This window comes from Alosa alosa, chromosome 16 (assembly GCF_017589495.1).
Source record: "Alosa alosa isolate M-15738 ecotype Scorff River chromosome 16, AALO_Geno_1.1, whole genome shotgun sequence".
Taxonomy (NCBI): domain Eukaryota; kingdom Metazoa; phylum Chordata; class Actinopteri; order Clupeiformes; family Clupeidae; genus Alosa; species Alosa alosa.
Window position 1 is genome coordinate 29,745,807 of NC_063204.1, and position 15,108 is coordinate 29,760,914.

At 42.4% G+C, this 15,108-nt stretch overlaps 2 protein-coding genes across 2 annotated transcripts; one reads left to right on the forward strand and one right to left on the reverse strand.

The window, feature by feature from the left end:
- Positions 1–279: 279 nt before the first annotated feature.
- Positions 280–9,850, forward strand: nub1 (negative regulator of ubiquitin-like proteins 1). Its single transcript, XM_048266712.1, has 14 exons — positions 280–743; positions 832–999; positions 1,085–1,146; positions 1,269–1,333; positions 2,526–2,693; positions 2,997–3,085; positions 4,035–4,141; positions 4,621–4,807; positions 5,076–5,183; positions 5,632–5,784; positions 7,002–7,148; positions 7,747–7,836; positions 8,235–8,421; positions 9,179–9,850. The coding sequence occupies exons 1-14, from the start codon at positions 630–632 to the stop codon at positions 9,328–9,330; spliced, it is 1,797 nt and encodes a 598-aa protein (XP_048122669.1). The 5' UTR covers positions 280–629; the 3' UTR covers positions 9,331–9,850.
- A 423-nt stretch (positions 9,851–10,273) lies between these two features.
- Positions 10,274–13,592, reverse strand: crygn2 (crystallin, gamma N2). The gene is made up of 4 exons (XM_048266713.1): positions 13,540–13,592; positions 11,993–12,241; positions 11,654–11,799; positions 10,274–10,567 (listed from the first exon to the last, which is right to left on the reverse strand). Exons 1-4 carry the CDS (start codon positions 13,558–13,560, stop codon positions 10,432–10,434), a joined length of 552 nt encoding a protein of 183 aa, XP_048122670.1. The 5' UTR covers positions 13,561–13,592; the 3' UTR covers positions 10,274–10,431.
- Positions 13,593–15,108: the final 1,516 nt, after the last annotated feature.

Below are 15,108 nucleotides of genomic sequence, written 5' to 3' on the forward strand. Positions count from 1 at the left end.
TGGCTCACTTCGTCCATACAGGATGTCATCAGTTAATGTCAACCGATAGCCTACTGCAACTTTGATTGGTCAGACCTTAGAAACAGAAACGTTTTTCAACACATTATCAAGTAAGTTCCATCTTCAAAAAACATGACTCATTTGCAAGTGTCCTCCACCGACTTTGCATAGATTCAGACCATTCCAGTAGATGGCGCTACGCGTAAAGAAAGCCATCTAGCAACTGCGAGCGACCCGACAGGGAAGTTCAGATGTTGGAATTGCGTCGTCATACCGGAAGTGTAAAAAAATAACAAAGCAAAACAACAACAACCCCATAACGCGTGATATCCGTCTGTGTGTGTACCTGCAAGACCCACAAGCGTGTTGGAAGACCAGTCATACTACGTCTTAAGGCTATAGTTGTCTCTTGAAAACCTGCCTTTCTGTCGCCGGAAGACAGTATGATAGCTATGAGTTTGTTCAGCAATTGTCATTGAGGGAGAGTGGTTTGTTAGCGTGTTAGCTTGTGAGCTTGTTAGCTTGGTGGCTGCCTAACTAACTAACTAACTAAGGAGGAAGGAAGGTCTGGGGATTCCCCTAGTTCACTACTTTCGATTTAGACAGCTACCCACATTCCCAACGCTGTGATGGCAGAACAAAATATTCAATCCAAGTTAGTAACTCAGTTAAAAAATGATCAAATTCAACTATGGAACCCCCCTTACACAACTGAAAATGGGGTCGGACAGGAGCAAATGCATGTAAGTAGCCAGCTCTTCTGCTCTTTACATTTACTTACACGGGTACAAGATGAAGATAATCATTGCTGTTTTTAAATTATATTTTTAGGAGCTTGCTGAAAAATACGCACCTCTGGTCGGTGTTCCTTTGCTAGATGTGGAAGTAGCTTTGGAAACCATAAGATCACAGGCTGTCCACAAGGGATCTGGAAACAAGTTGTTCAGGGAGAAATGTGTGGCCACATTGGAAATAGTCCTCCCCAGAGATGAGAGAAAGGTATCAAGCTATAGGCAAATGCTATTTTTACCCAGGCATATGTGAACTGTATTCATCATTTGACATGTCCTCAAAATGTTTTTAGGATAAAAAGAAGCATTACCTGGAAACCAGGCTGGATGTCCCTGCTCAAGACATAATAAACAGGTAGTTTAGGATGTTTTTGAATTATCAGTCATTGGGAGGTTAATTGGGTTGTTAATGTATTGATATTTTCTTGTTTCTCTTGTGTATTGATGTTCCCTTGTTTTCTCTTGTTTATTTTCAAGAATAAAAGAAGATTTTGGTTTGAAGTACTTCAAACTCATTTTGTCTGGAAGGACCATAGATCCCAGTATGTTATTTTTTCTCAACAATGATATTCTTGATTATACAGCACAGCTGCAGGAAGTCCAGGACTAGTTTCCAGCTTTTATTTGATTTAGAGAACTCTCTTATCTCACACTCTCCCGTGGTTATTAACATAACCAACCTTCCCGGTATTTGGAGTCCAGTGGAGTGTACTACGAATCTCGATTAGTGGGTTAGTGAGGTATGTTGCGCTCAAAGCCAGGCTATGCTGTGACACGAAAGTGGATCTGTTTTAGTGTCGCTATATCACCATGGTGGTAGGATTCTGTCATATATCTTACAGGTGGAGCTCCGCCTCTACTAACATTTTGGATCTCGAATGCGCTTTAATAGTGCTGTGCGTGCAAATATCCCACTATGGACGTGCATACCATACAACAACTGATGACAATTGATTTATTTGATGTTATAGGTTAGACACAAAAAATGACCGCAGTGTAGATTAAGCTATCACTCATGAATGCGGAAGTAATTGTTTTTAAATAGAGGCGGTCTTGTCCGTTTCCACATTACACGATTGGCCAAAGTCATCCCAACACCGAGAACGCGCACAGATCGGAGCTGAAAGCCTAGTTTGACAAATATCACATAACTGCAATCGTAGTATCACTTAACGTATACCCTTGAGTCAAGGCTTTGTCAAGCCTCGATATGTCTACATAGCCTAGATATGTCTAACGCGCTTCGTAGTATACCCCACTGTTCACCCTGTTGTGACTTGTTTTACGATAATAACCATCGGACAATACATATTTTCCTTGTTTATTATTGGAAATGACAATGCTCAAAATTAAAAAAGAAATGCTATATTAAGCCTATTGTGCTTGTTTGCATGCATTTGAAACCATGGTGGTGTATCCTCATGAACAACTGCTAGTCAACTACCAGATATCTGCATTTTCTTAGTAGGCAGTGTGTCTAATAAGCATCTAAGCAATTCATTATGTTACATTCAAACATTTAGAGTCATGGAGCCAGTGTAAGTGTGCTCCACCTGTACAGGACGTATGCCGTATCAGCTTGCACAGTCTGGGCCAGTTTAAACAGCATGGTGCAGAGCTGGTGTATAAAGCTATTATGTAACATTATGCATTGCATATATGTGTAAATCTCGAGGGTCTGAGGAATGAGGTATTAGTAACTACCATGCATGACTTGACTCCTCTGCCTTACAGAGAAGAGGCTGGATGAGCAGAAAGTGATGACCAATAGCAAGATCATGGTGCTGAAGGTCAGCAAGCCCGATGGCATACAAGCCATGACTGAGGAGGAGGAGAAGAAGAAATCGCAGGATGAGGGCATGCAGCGCACTCAGAAAGGATTCCAGATCCTGTCCGAGAGAGGCAAGTCCCTGGACACAAACCCACCATGGCAGCCATGATAGATAGATAGATAGATAGATAGATAGATAGAAAGATAGATACTGGTAGATAGATAGATAGAAAGATAGATACCGGTAGATAGATAGATAGAAAGATAGATAGCCTTTATTGTCATTGTACAGTCGCATGTGCAACACAATTGGGGTTGCTCCATCTGATAAAGTGCATTTTGGGTAAAAGAATAACAGGAAATCTTTGACAAATGTGGAAGGATTGTCTGTTTGTATAACATATGAATTGCGCTCTGTTTGTTGATATATACAGATGGCAGTGAGGACCCAATGACTACTCCATTTTTGGAGATTGCTGATCAGAAAGGAAACCCTCTTACAATTCCTCCTAGTGAGAAAAAGGTGAAATAGTAAATTGTATTTATGTCTTATAGCATTTGATAAGAAAAAACATCTTTACACATCAAACGTGATTTGTAGGAACTTGAACCAATTTATAATTGTGTGAAAGATGGAGTCTGTGAGTCTCATCCAACATCCAAATTCAATGAATTGCTCTTTAGAGTAATCTAGCTGTCCATTCTGTATGTGTGCTCAACAGCCAGTACTGTTCCTACTGGCTCTGTACATGTCAAGCATTGGCTGGGACTGAGTCACGGAGTCATATAACACAATGCTTCATGAACATTGGGGTTTTTGATTAGCTATTTAGCTCAAATATCAGCAAGCCCTTCACTAGAATCGTGGATTGTACCTCTTCACCTATTCGCGCCGGATGCTGCACGACGCAACATTCTATCTCCCGCCGGTTGCTGCATAGCGCAACATTGAATCTCCCGCTGGTTGCTGCGTAGCGCAGCATGCTTTTTATTTCATGTTTCTAGGTGCTACAGAGGCTTAGATATTAAGGTTTTGGTAGACAATTCTTAGTATTTTTTCAGAAAACCCTCAGGAAATAAGGTTATTTAGTCTAGAATGCCATAGGATTCTATAGGCGTTTTTAGCAGGCATTATAGGAGTAAATGGGTTAAAGGAAAACTCTGACTCATATAGGAAAACTCATTTTTCATATAGATCTCTGTTTCTCCAGGTCAGTCAGTATGAAAAAAAAATCATTGTTACTGTACCTATCTTGAGTTGCTGCTACAGCTAGAGTAGTCAGGCAGCTCAGTGCTACACTCTGGGGGCGTGACTGTTAAAGATTACTGCTCTAGCTGTACTCGCTTTTTCCATAAAGTTATTTTAGTACTTGGTGACCTCGCGAAACAGATCTATGTGAAAAATTGCATTTGGAATCTTTTTTAAGTGGATCGGACTGTAGTTGACTCTCAGGTTACCTCTCGTTTGATAGGCTCTGATCCTGGCCATGGGCTTCCATGAGAAGGGCCGAGCACTGATGAAGCGCAGGCAGCACGAGGCTGCCCTCTGCTACCTGCTGCAGGCCGACACTGAGTTCAGGTGAGCTCCCGTTCTTTCAGTGCTGGGTTTGGAGATAACAGGTTTTGCAGAGGTGGTTACAATCTCCAGAGCCATTTTAAAGGAGAAATCCACACATAGATTTCACATAGATCTCTGCTTCTCGAGGTCACGGAGTAGCCTACTGTCGGTCCAAAAACTCGATTGTTTTCATTTTTTTGTACCAACAGTACTCGGTGAAGAAGAAACTGAGATCCTCGAGAAACTAAGATCTATGTGAAAACTCGCTGGATTTCTGGAGTCTTTTATCTGTACCATCTTGAAAAACTGAAAGTCTTTCAAAGGAATCCATGTGGTGCACTCTGTTTTGCCAATAAACAAAACAAGATGTTTGCAGTTGCATGCACCATTTGTTTGTGTGTGTATTATGGTACATGGTGCAGAGTTCCTCCATTTGAGCCTATTCTTTGCCGTCACCCTGGAGTAAGCACTCCACGCCCATATGATGTATTTCCCTCCAGCAAGTGTGGCTCCACACTGCTGAACACAGTGGACAACTATGCCGTGCTGCAGCTGGACGTGGTGTGGTGCTACCAGGCGCTGGACGCCCTCGACTGCCTGGCGGACAGCAAGTCGCGGCTCCAGCGCGCCGAGGACTGCTTCCTCAAGTGCTACGGTGAGCAGCAGCAGAGACTGCTGCAGATCAAGGTACTTCCTCTTCAGGCCTGTAACACACGCCTTGTCCATGTCCTGCTGTTACCAGAGACTTTATAAGGGAGGATGTATGTGCCTTACAGAGTATCTGCAGTCCGTATAGCCTGACATGCAAATGCTCTGGATTTCATTTTAGCTGTATTGGTGCTCATGATTGTCTTTCCTTCTTTTAGGGTACACACCAGCAGCATTCTCCTTGGGTTGAATGTTTTTATGGAGATGCAGTCTGGATAATGTAGTCTTTTTTTGTTTGATTCCTCAGGGGAGCTCAGGAGGCGAGGAGGTCCTGTTCCTGAGGCTATATCTTCTGCAGACTCTGCTGGCTTATTATGAAGGCAAAGACAACCTGGCCCGAGAGAGACTGAACAAGGTATTTTTCAGTATTCTGGCTCATGAGCTACATTCATGGTACAGCTTTCATGGTACAGCTTAGAGTACAAGAATGACACCGGTTTGACAGTCAGGATGTCAAATATAGATAAAAGTACTAGCATTGGGTCACTTGCGCTTCAGCCTGGTTGGTGCTCACGGAACAGGACACAAAAGTCAATGAGGAGACCCAAGGTCTATCTAGGACCAGGGAGCAGGACCGGAGCACACAAAGCTTTTAGTGAATTTTATTAGTGCAAAACTACTAACATTTTGACTCCAATGCGTCTTCTTCAGACTCTGAAGAAATCTCTGAAGTACTCTTAAAGTACATCGCATATCATCACTTGACTTAAACTTTATTAGATGCCATGTATTTTATTGTATTGATTTATATTGGGCTGTACTGTATTGACATATGGCATATGAACATGGATGGCTTTTTCCAGGTGGAAGATCTGTTTAAGCGGTTACGTCTGGACACAGACAAGTTGGAAATGCTGATTGCTATGGGCTTCACTGACCAGGAGGCTCGTCTGGGCCTGAGGGCTTGCCACGGTGATGTGAGCAGAGCAGCCGAACACATCAGTCAGAGGAGAAAGGTTTGTGCGAGAATTTCTGGTTTTGTCTCCTGTAGAAAACTCCTGTAGTCTTGGGCCCGTTTCCCAAAACCATAGTTGCTAACCAAGTTAGCAAGTTAGCAACTTTTTTGGTTGGCAATGGGAAATTGCATTGCAATCAACCAAGTTGCTAACAGTTTAGCAACTATGGTTTTGAGGAACTGCAACATGTTGTTATCTGCTGTCCCATACGCTACTGCCTCCTAGTTCTCTGTCAAATACTAATTGACCACCCGCTCACATTTAGAGCTGTTCTGTTCTTTTTACCTTGGCACTGCTGTTTCTCCATGGTATTCTAGTTGTAGAGTAGTACTGCCAGATAGCATCTGAAAAGGGACATTCCAATTTTGCTGAAAAAGCGCAAAGGCAGTTGGGTCTGGGACTTTAGCATTAGAATCTAGAGTTTGAAAATGTGACCCTATGGGGGAAGTGGCTGCTGTGTAGCAAATTAGTATTTACAAACAAAAATGGGTAAGCTATTCTTAGAATGATCAATAAGAATCATAGAGAAAGTGCATAATCGACATATACATTCTTAAACATGTAAGTAGAAATGAAATAGATAGAAGGGTCATATATAAATCATGTCTATCAATTACATACATAAACTAAATGCGTTCACGTTACTCACGTTGCAGACTCCCATACCGCTGACACTTTCATTCAATCTAACGCTACAAACGGAGCATTTAACTGGACTGGAGCCATAGATAGTGATTACAAAGTATAGATAGTGACTACATTATACAAACAATACATGTAAACTACAAATATGTGAACAGAGATAAACTTACAGTTGACAGGGTCACAAAAACAACAATTCCAGACACGCCATCCACCTCAGACAAAGACACACCAGACTCCGGTTAATAACTAATTATCTGCAGATGGAGAGAGGGTGACATGTCTCTCACCATGATGTGGAGACAAGATGACCGGGATTCCAAACACTATAATATACTACTCTTTAGCTGCGTACTGTTTTGGCTGTGAACTACTTCTAAAGATTTACTGCATGTATAACACATCCCTGACCCTGACATACACAGTAATTCATTATGAACCTGTGGTAGAGGTGTATTTGTTATTTTTAGCTTAACAGTATTTTGAACACTTTGAAAACAACATTATTTTAATATCATCTGCCCTCAAATGTATGCCTGTTAAATGTATGTGTGTGTGGACCGTGCACCCAACAGGATAAGGAGGAGATGAGACAGAGGGAGCGGAGCAAGCGGAGGCGGAGACAGGAGGGCATCAACACGTTGGTGGAGCTGGGCTTTGCCAAGCGAGACGCAGCACGGGCCCTGCACCAGGCCAATGGGGACGTGGACATGGCTTATGGGGTGAGCACCCTACTAGTAGGACACAACACACACACCCACTTGATTTGGCTGTGTGACAGCTGGAGCTGCCATGGTAGATTGGGTTTACTGAAAAGGCCAATCCAGCTGTACATCTGGCATCATTAAAGCTGAACAACAACATGAATACATTTCAGGTTATCTATCTATCTACATTTCTGGTTCTCAAACAGAAATTTTGAGGAAACCCAACACGTTTTTATACAGGCTCATAGTCATAAAGTGTTTATTATAAAGTAGCCTAATAGGCTACAGATCTCTTACACAGCTCAGTCATGAAAGTCTGCCTCTGATCTAGGCAGCACCTATAGTTTAAAGCAGCTTTTACAGAAACCTAGCATTTTATCGTTGTTTTTATGTAGAATTTAACTTATGACCATTGACCAAGGCCTAGTCTGATAAATTGCTTAAAATCTCTCAAAAGTAATCAGTAAACCATAGGGCAGACATGTTTGGACACTGGTCCATTCATAAATTGGACTTGCAGAAGCGCGACACATATATTTATTTAATATCCGTTTTTATTAATGCTTCATTGCACTGATACGTTGATGGGTGCTTTACCGGCTCTTTCTGTCAGATCCTCCTTGACGCATCCCAAGCCATGGATACGGCCAGCAGCTCTAGCACAAGTCCCTCTGAGCCCGACAAGCAGACCAAGCTGGATCAGGTACTGGACATTCATCATCGGCACAACTGCACACAACTGACCAGCTTATCATGTGTTCAATCTTGACTCAGTCTACTACAGTTCCATTGGGTTGCTATTCATCAAGAGTCTAAATAGTATCAAGCCATCAAAATGTGAAAAATCACCGCACACTGGTATATCCTGCTGATTATGTTATTGGTTTTGATGGCTTGATACTCTTGCTGCACTTCACCAGCACCTGGGACTCAAGAAAGGCTGTGCACAGGGTCTTTGTTCTTTTCTTTAAATAGAATATTTAAGGGAAACTTAACTCACCTGTGTGTGTGTGTGTGTGTGTGTGTGTGTGTGTGTGTGCGTGTGTGTGTGCGTGTGTTTGTTCATCTAAAGCCTGACCTGTCCTCCTCTCCCCGGTGCAGCTGGCATTCCTGGGCTTTGATCGGCAGGCGGTGGAGGCGGCGCTACATCTGACGGACTGGGAGGTGACCCAGGCCACTCAGCTGCTGCTGAACAACGAGGGGACGCTGCCCCCCGAGCTGCTCTCACCCTCCCCACCCTCCACCTCCTCGCCCTCAGAGGAGCCCAGCACATCCTCAGAGTCAACAGGTAGAGGGCCACTCGCACAGATATCACAGATACACACACACACACACACCCTATATACATATATATATATATATATATATATATATATATATATATATATATATATATATATATAGATTCAATTCCAAAAAAGTTGGGACGCTGTGCAAAATACACATAAAAGCAGAATGTGATAATCTCCAAATCTCGTGAGCCCATATTTAGCTGCAAAAGGACATAGACCACATATCAAATGTTGAAAGTTACACATTTGACTCCTTCATGGAAAATATAAGGTCATTTTGAATATGTTGCCAGCAACACGTCTCAAAAACTTTGGGACGGGGGCAACTAAAGGCTGGTAAAGTTGTGTAATGATAAAGACAATAGAAGAAGGAACATTTCATAACTACCTGGGTTAACTGGCACCATGATTTGGTATAAAAAGAGTCTCTCAGAAGTAAAGATGCTAATGCATTCATCATTCTGTGAAAACGTGTGTGGGCAAATAATGCAGCAATATAAGAAACATACTCTTCAACATGAAATGACATTTCATCATCCAGCATACATAACATCATTCAAATATTCAGAGAATCCAGAGAAATATTTGCAAACAAAGGACAGGGCTGAAAAGCAATATCGGATGGCTGTAGTTTTTTGGGCCTCAGATAGCATGGCTTTAAAACCAGACCTGTTTGTGTAAAGAAAACCGTGTTATTCTTGTTGTTTTATGTGGTGGTGGTGGTATTTTATGTGGTTGATGTTTTTCCTGTAGGCACAGCTAGTCTGGACGCAGACCTGGTGAACGAGGTTCTGGAGGACATTCCTCAGCATGAGGAAGACTATCTAGACCTGACACTAGATGAAGAGAGTGAAATCATCGCCAAGATGAGGTCATACCTGGAGACAAAGGAAACATCCTGCTAAAGGGAGGTTCATCTATTTTCAAAAGCACTTATTGGCACATTTATGGGCTAAGCATTGCTGGAGACTGTAAGTCCTGAAATACGTTTCCTTGAAGGAATTGAGCTTTGATGGCCTGAATGTTAATGATTCAGGGCTTTAAGAGTGGGATTTTATTTTGTTGATCAGGAAAAAAAAACAATGCGATTTTGATTAATTGCCCTATATGAAGACACAGTTGTCTTGAAAGTTTACATTTAAGCCATGGAACTGGCAATAATTAGTTACAGTTCACACTGTATGTTGTTGTTGTTGCATCTTTCAAAGATGATTAAAAGTTAAATTAAATTAAATTTGAATTTAAAAGACTTTGCATTTGGTTGGTAAATTAAGTTATGTTGTGTTCGAGACATTTTTGTTCATATGGTTAAGCAATTGTTGTCAGTTCATTTAATTCCTAATGCCACAGAGTTTGTTTCTGTGGTTCATGTAGTAATTGTGTTCATATTTCATGCAATAAATCCTTGCTTTAGTTCATTTTAAATCAGTAGTACAGTGTCATTTTTCCTAATACACTTTATGAAGCAAACACTGATTACACCGATAATGGAATGATCATTTTTAATGATGTTAATCTTAATTGTATGATCAAATATTGAGATAAAAATTAAACTTAAAGTACAAATCAACAATGTGATTTGAACATCTTGGAGGACTCTGGGAAATAAACCCAAGTTATTTTTCTGACTCCATTCCGGCTCCATCTGTAATATCCTTTTGTTATGGTCTTATGCATATGGGAAAGACCCCAATCTAGAATCGGAGTGTTTGTCAGAAACTGATCACATCGTATAAAACAATTTGCTGGTGTCCCTGTCGCATTCTCACTAGGTGCATCTACATCGAAACTCAACTCCATCCACACAGCGACACCAGGGCGTGATTAAAATACTGTTTTTTTTGGTCATGGTTTTTAGTATGGTTTTATTTTACATTTCTTTGAGGAAGAGAAAAAGCAATGGGGCAAAGACACAGTCTGTGGTGGTGATGGTGGAGGGGTTCAGGGATGGCGGGGGCGTTGTAGTCCTCGTCGTCGGGGCGCTAGCTGAGGATGATGTGGGGGGCTTAGAAATAGTTGACAACCCTGCGGATGGACTGGATGTTGGGGTTCTGGGCCTGCCACTCGTTGTGGCTGCAGTAGTTGCCTCTCTCCACAATGTACATGCGGCCACGGAAGTTGGGCTCTTCGTACATCACCCAGCTGTAAAGGAACACGCATACACAAACACACAGGCACACACATATAGCATTTTCACATGAACATGATTCATTTATCTATTACCATGGCTGTTGCAGCTATGCCTAACATATTTCAAGTATAACTAACTGAGACAATCTGGGTTCTCTGCGGTATGAAATTTTCCACTCTTACATTTCCTGAGTAGATCCAATGCAAGATTTGTTTTCTACGAGATCTGATTTACTGTAATTTGTCTGAACTGGTTCTATTCACAGCAGTGCAATGGAGATAGCTGCTCCAGGCCAAGCTGATAAAATAGGCCCACCTAGTGACAATTGATTCTCTTTGTCTGAGAGAAATAGATCACGTAAGCCGTGTTGGTGACAGCCGTGTTGGTGACAGTCCCTGGCATTATTTATTACGTGCCTTCAAATAGATTCACAGTAATGTACTGAGGCAATGTTTAGTTCTCACCGTAAACAAGCAGCGGTAATTAATCAGTGTGACTAAACAAGGATGTTAATTAATAGTATGTTGCAGATTAATTTAACTGCCCTTCACATTTTATGTCTAATTAAACCTTGGTAATTGTTATTAATTGTCAGCATATGTTTTTCACCCATGAGTAATTGTTTGTCCACATCTGATTTGTATAGAACTATGTAGTGGTATAGTCTACAGGCAGACAAACCTGCTGCATCCTTGCTGTGAGGGGACAGATTTACCTCCACCTCACCAGCAGTGGTCAGTGTTCTGCTTATTTTCTGACCCCTTCAACCCCTCTCAGTGATATATTTGACAAATCGAGACTTTCTCACTCACTGCCTGAGCCTGTGCACAGAATCAAGACAGGTCTTGACTGGAGTGTGTAACATTGCCCAAAAGCCTACAGCTATACTCCTCTACTTTAGCCCAGCCTGTTGTGTTAACCAAACAGAGGGAATGTATGCAGAGAGGCTGTAAGGCTCAACAGCACTGGATTGATGGCCCAAGCTCCTCTGTCGCCTGATGCTATCCTATCCTAACATTGGGTGCTGCACTGTCTAAGGTGGGGATAGAAAGGATGTGTGTGTGTGTGTTCAGGTTTGGGCTGGATATGGGACTTACGCTCCGTCACCGTAGACTCTGATGGAGTTGATGCAGGTCTTGGTGAAGCCACGGCTCTGCAGGAAGGGGCAGTCGTCGCACAGCTCCACACACTGGCCGGAGTAGTTGCAGCCCTCAAACAGCTCAATTCTGTAGTGCTCACCATGCTGAGAGAGTGGGGAGAGAAGGAGAGAGATGAGAAGATGGCCGGAATTCATGTTTGTATAACACACACATACAACCAGGGACAACATACAAAAATAAACTGCATGTCATCTGTGATCTGTTGACATATCTGACATGACATGACTCCCATGTGTTGGTACCATGTGTTCAGCCCCGCCCTCTTTGGCTACTCACCATCCTGATTGGCTTGCAGGAGCCCATGTGATCGTTGTGGGAGTTCCAACGCTGGAACTCAGGGTACTCGCCGCGCTCCAGAATGTACTGCTGGCCCTTGAAGTCAGGGTGGTCGTAGCAGATCCAAGCGCCGCTCTCCACACGGATGGAGTTGACGCGGTTCATGAAGCCACGGTCCTGGAAGTTATCGCAGTCGCCGAACACCTCCAGCTTCCTCCCGGTGAAGCATTTGCCCTCGTAAAACACGATCTGAGGGTAGGGAGTGAAGGGGACCACACACACACACGTCAGTACACAGATGATGCGGGAGGGAGGAGGGACAGACACGTGTTCACACACAACAAACACACACATATACCCACACACTCACACACATATACATGTATACACGTGTGCAAACCCCAACCAAGGGAGCGGTGGAGGAAAATGGGTGGGGGAGGAGAGATGTTGGAGTCAGTGTCAGGTGCCAGGTGCTCTGAGCTGCATATGAATGAAGTTGTCTATGGGGGCACTGTTGTGATGTGCATTTCAATGCTGCATTTGAGAAATGGCAGAGAGAGGAAGCAAGAGGAGAAATAGCCCAGAAATCCCAAACTGCTGCGTTTCCTTGATTGCTCTGCCTTCCTAGAATGGACTGTTCGGCTTTTCTGCTTTCCTCTAGAATGTGACTGGCGGACTGTTCGTATCTCTCAGTAAGCTGTCTAGATAGGGAATATTGGCTTTTAGCACACACTTCATTTCCTTTTGTCAAAAGGGAAGAACAATTATTCTTTCAATGGAAAGGCACTTTGCAAAAAAAATGTAAAAAAATGCAGCTCAGTTCTTAATGACATCCTCTTTGATGGGAAAGAGCAGTCCTTTGTGTTGGCTTTGTGAGAGGTTTAGGTTGAAAAGACCAACATTTTGTCCATTTAATTGATTAGGAAATCCCATCTAATCCATAGCTATGAGATTGGCCCAGACTGGCGTCCATTGATTTGCAAAGTGTGAAATTGAAAAGCCAGGCCTCCAGATTACCAGTGCTGTGGAGAGACTCAGTGAGCGTTATAGTGAGCCAACTCCCATCCTCCACACGCTGGTCTCTCTCGCTGTGTCATCTATTGCCACTATATCCACTACCACCACCACTACTACTACTGCTGCTGCTGCTGCTATTGCTACTATGATTACTGTGTCCAACTTACTCCAACCCATTCTACTGTCACAACCAGCGCCAAATCTGAAACATCTCTTTCTCTGCCAACACCACAACCAACTCTTTCCAAGACACTAGAGAAATGTCACATAAAAATAGCTGATTAAAAAAAAAAGCTTGTCGCTGCTTTACACTTTGACAATTAGTACCTGGATAATTCACCCATGGGATGAGTCCAAAACACTGTTTTAGAGTCTTTTTTTTTTAATAAAGCTAATCTTTGACTCAAAATCCTTTTAAAAGTTCAATGCATATATTCTGATGTGGTCAAATGCCTCGCCTATTTCAGCCCTGCTCTGTGTTGGAAGCCAATAGGCCATGTACCTTTGGTCAGGTCGGCTTAAGTGCTTACCTTTCCAGAATACTGCGACATTTTCACTGGATGTTGTCCAACCTGACCCACAAGTAAGAAAGTGTGACACTGAAAAAGTTGGACACCCTGATATATATGGCCTGGCTCGTGCACGGTGGTATCGCGAGGTTTACCTGACAATGGCCGCACAATAAGGGGCTTAGGGCTTCTGCAAGCTGGGCATTTTCCCTTCACACTTGGCAATGCTGATTCTGGGCTTTAGCTGCAGGGGAAAATGTGGCTACACAATGGATTTTGCTTGAACGGGGCTTTGTAGGACTGTTTCGCATATGCTATGCTTCTCTTTAGCACATGCTGAATGCAAAGGACAGGGAACCACAGAGAGAGAGAGACAGAGACAGAAAAGACAGAAAGAGAGAGGGACTGGGTGGGGTGGAGTAGAGAGAGTAGTAGAGTGTAATATGTTACTGACTTTGTTACTATAGCAACCAGGTGCTGTGCATGGCATTGGAAGGAGCTTTAATTATCGTGTCCTTTCTCCACTTTACCATGACCTACCTTTGTCTGTAAGTGCCTCCTCCCTGCTGAACTTTATATCAATTTAAGTATTTGCCACCAGAAAGCCTTGGATGATGAGAGAATGTCCTTTATTTCTGTTCTGTATGGTGATACAATGCCACTTCAGGACAGGGGACTATGCCATTCATTATAAAGTTTCAAGAGACTTTTGTTTAAATTGAATTATCTTGATGTTTCAAAAATGTGTAATCTATGCCCAACAATTGCTCTTTTAAAGTGGCATATTAAACTTGAAATTAGAATCCAAAGGAACAGTATAGTAAATATTTTTTGAACAATGCTCAGTATGCAGTAAGACAAACCTTTCCCACAATTTTGTACAATAAGGTATTTCACAAGCTACATGAGTATACAAGTTCATTTATTTGTCATAAATTAAATAGTGTGAATTGAACATCTGAAATGTTCTTAAGTTGTGTCACAACCACATCGTAGTACTTTGTACAAATCCTCTATGTCTGCCCATAATAATATAATAATGAATATCTGTTATAATATTCAGATAAAGTCACATAGCAGCACTAACAGTATGCATTATGCATCATTTATAAAAACTCACTGGCAGCTACATTACTCCTTGACCTACTCTAAATTCTTCAAGACTTTGAAACCAAGCTCTAGAAGTTGATGTCACTAACACAGTCTTGTTAATAAGTGTCTTGACTATTTTAAATATATTTTTGGGGGGCTTTTTTATGTCTTTAATCAGATAGGACAGTGAAGTGACTGACAGGAAGCAAGTGGGAGAGATGGGATGGGTTCGGGAAATGACCCGGGCCGGACTCAAATCCGGTCCCCGTAAGGTGGGTGGACCCAAATGTGGTATGGGTACTGAAGCCAGTTGAGCCACAGCGCCTCCATAGGTGTCTTGACCACTTATGTCTCTCCCTCAGAGACGTCTTTTCAGCTTCCCGCATACAGAAGCCAGCACTTAGGACACTCATCTCATCACGCACACAGAGTGTACATAACTTGCTGAGGCAAAAACATACCAATTAACCAAGCGTGTAAGTCATCTTCACAAAGGTA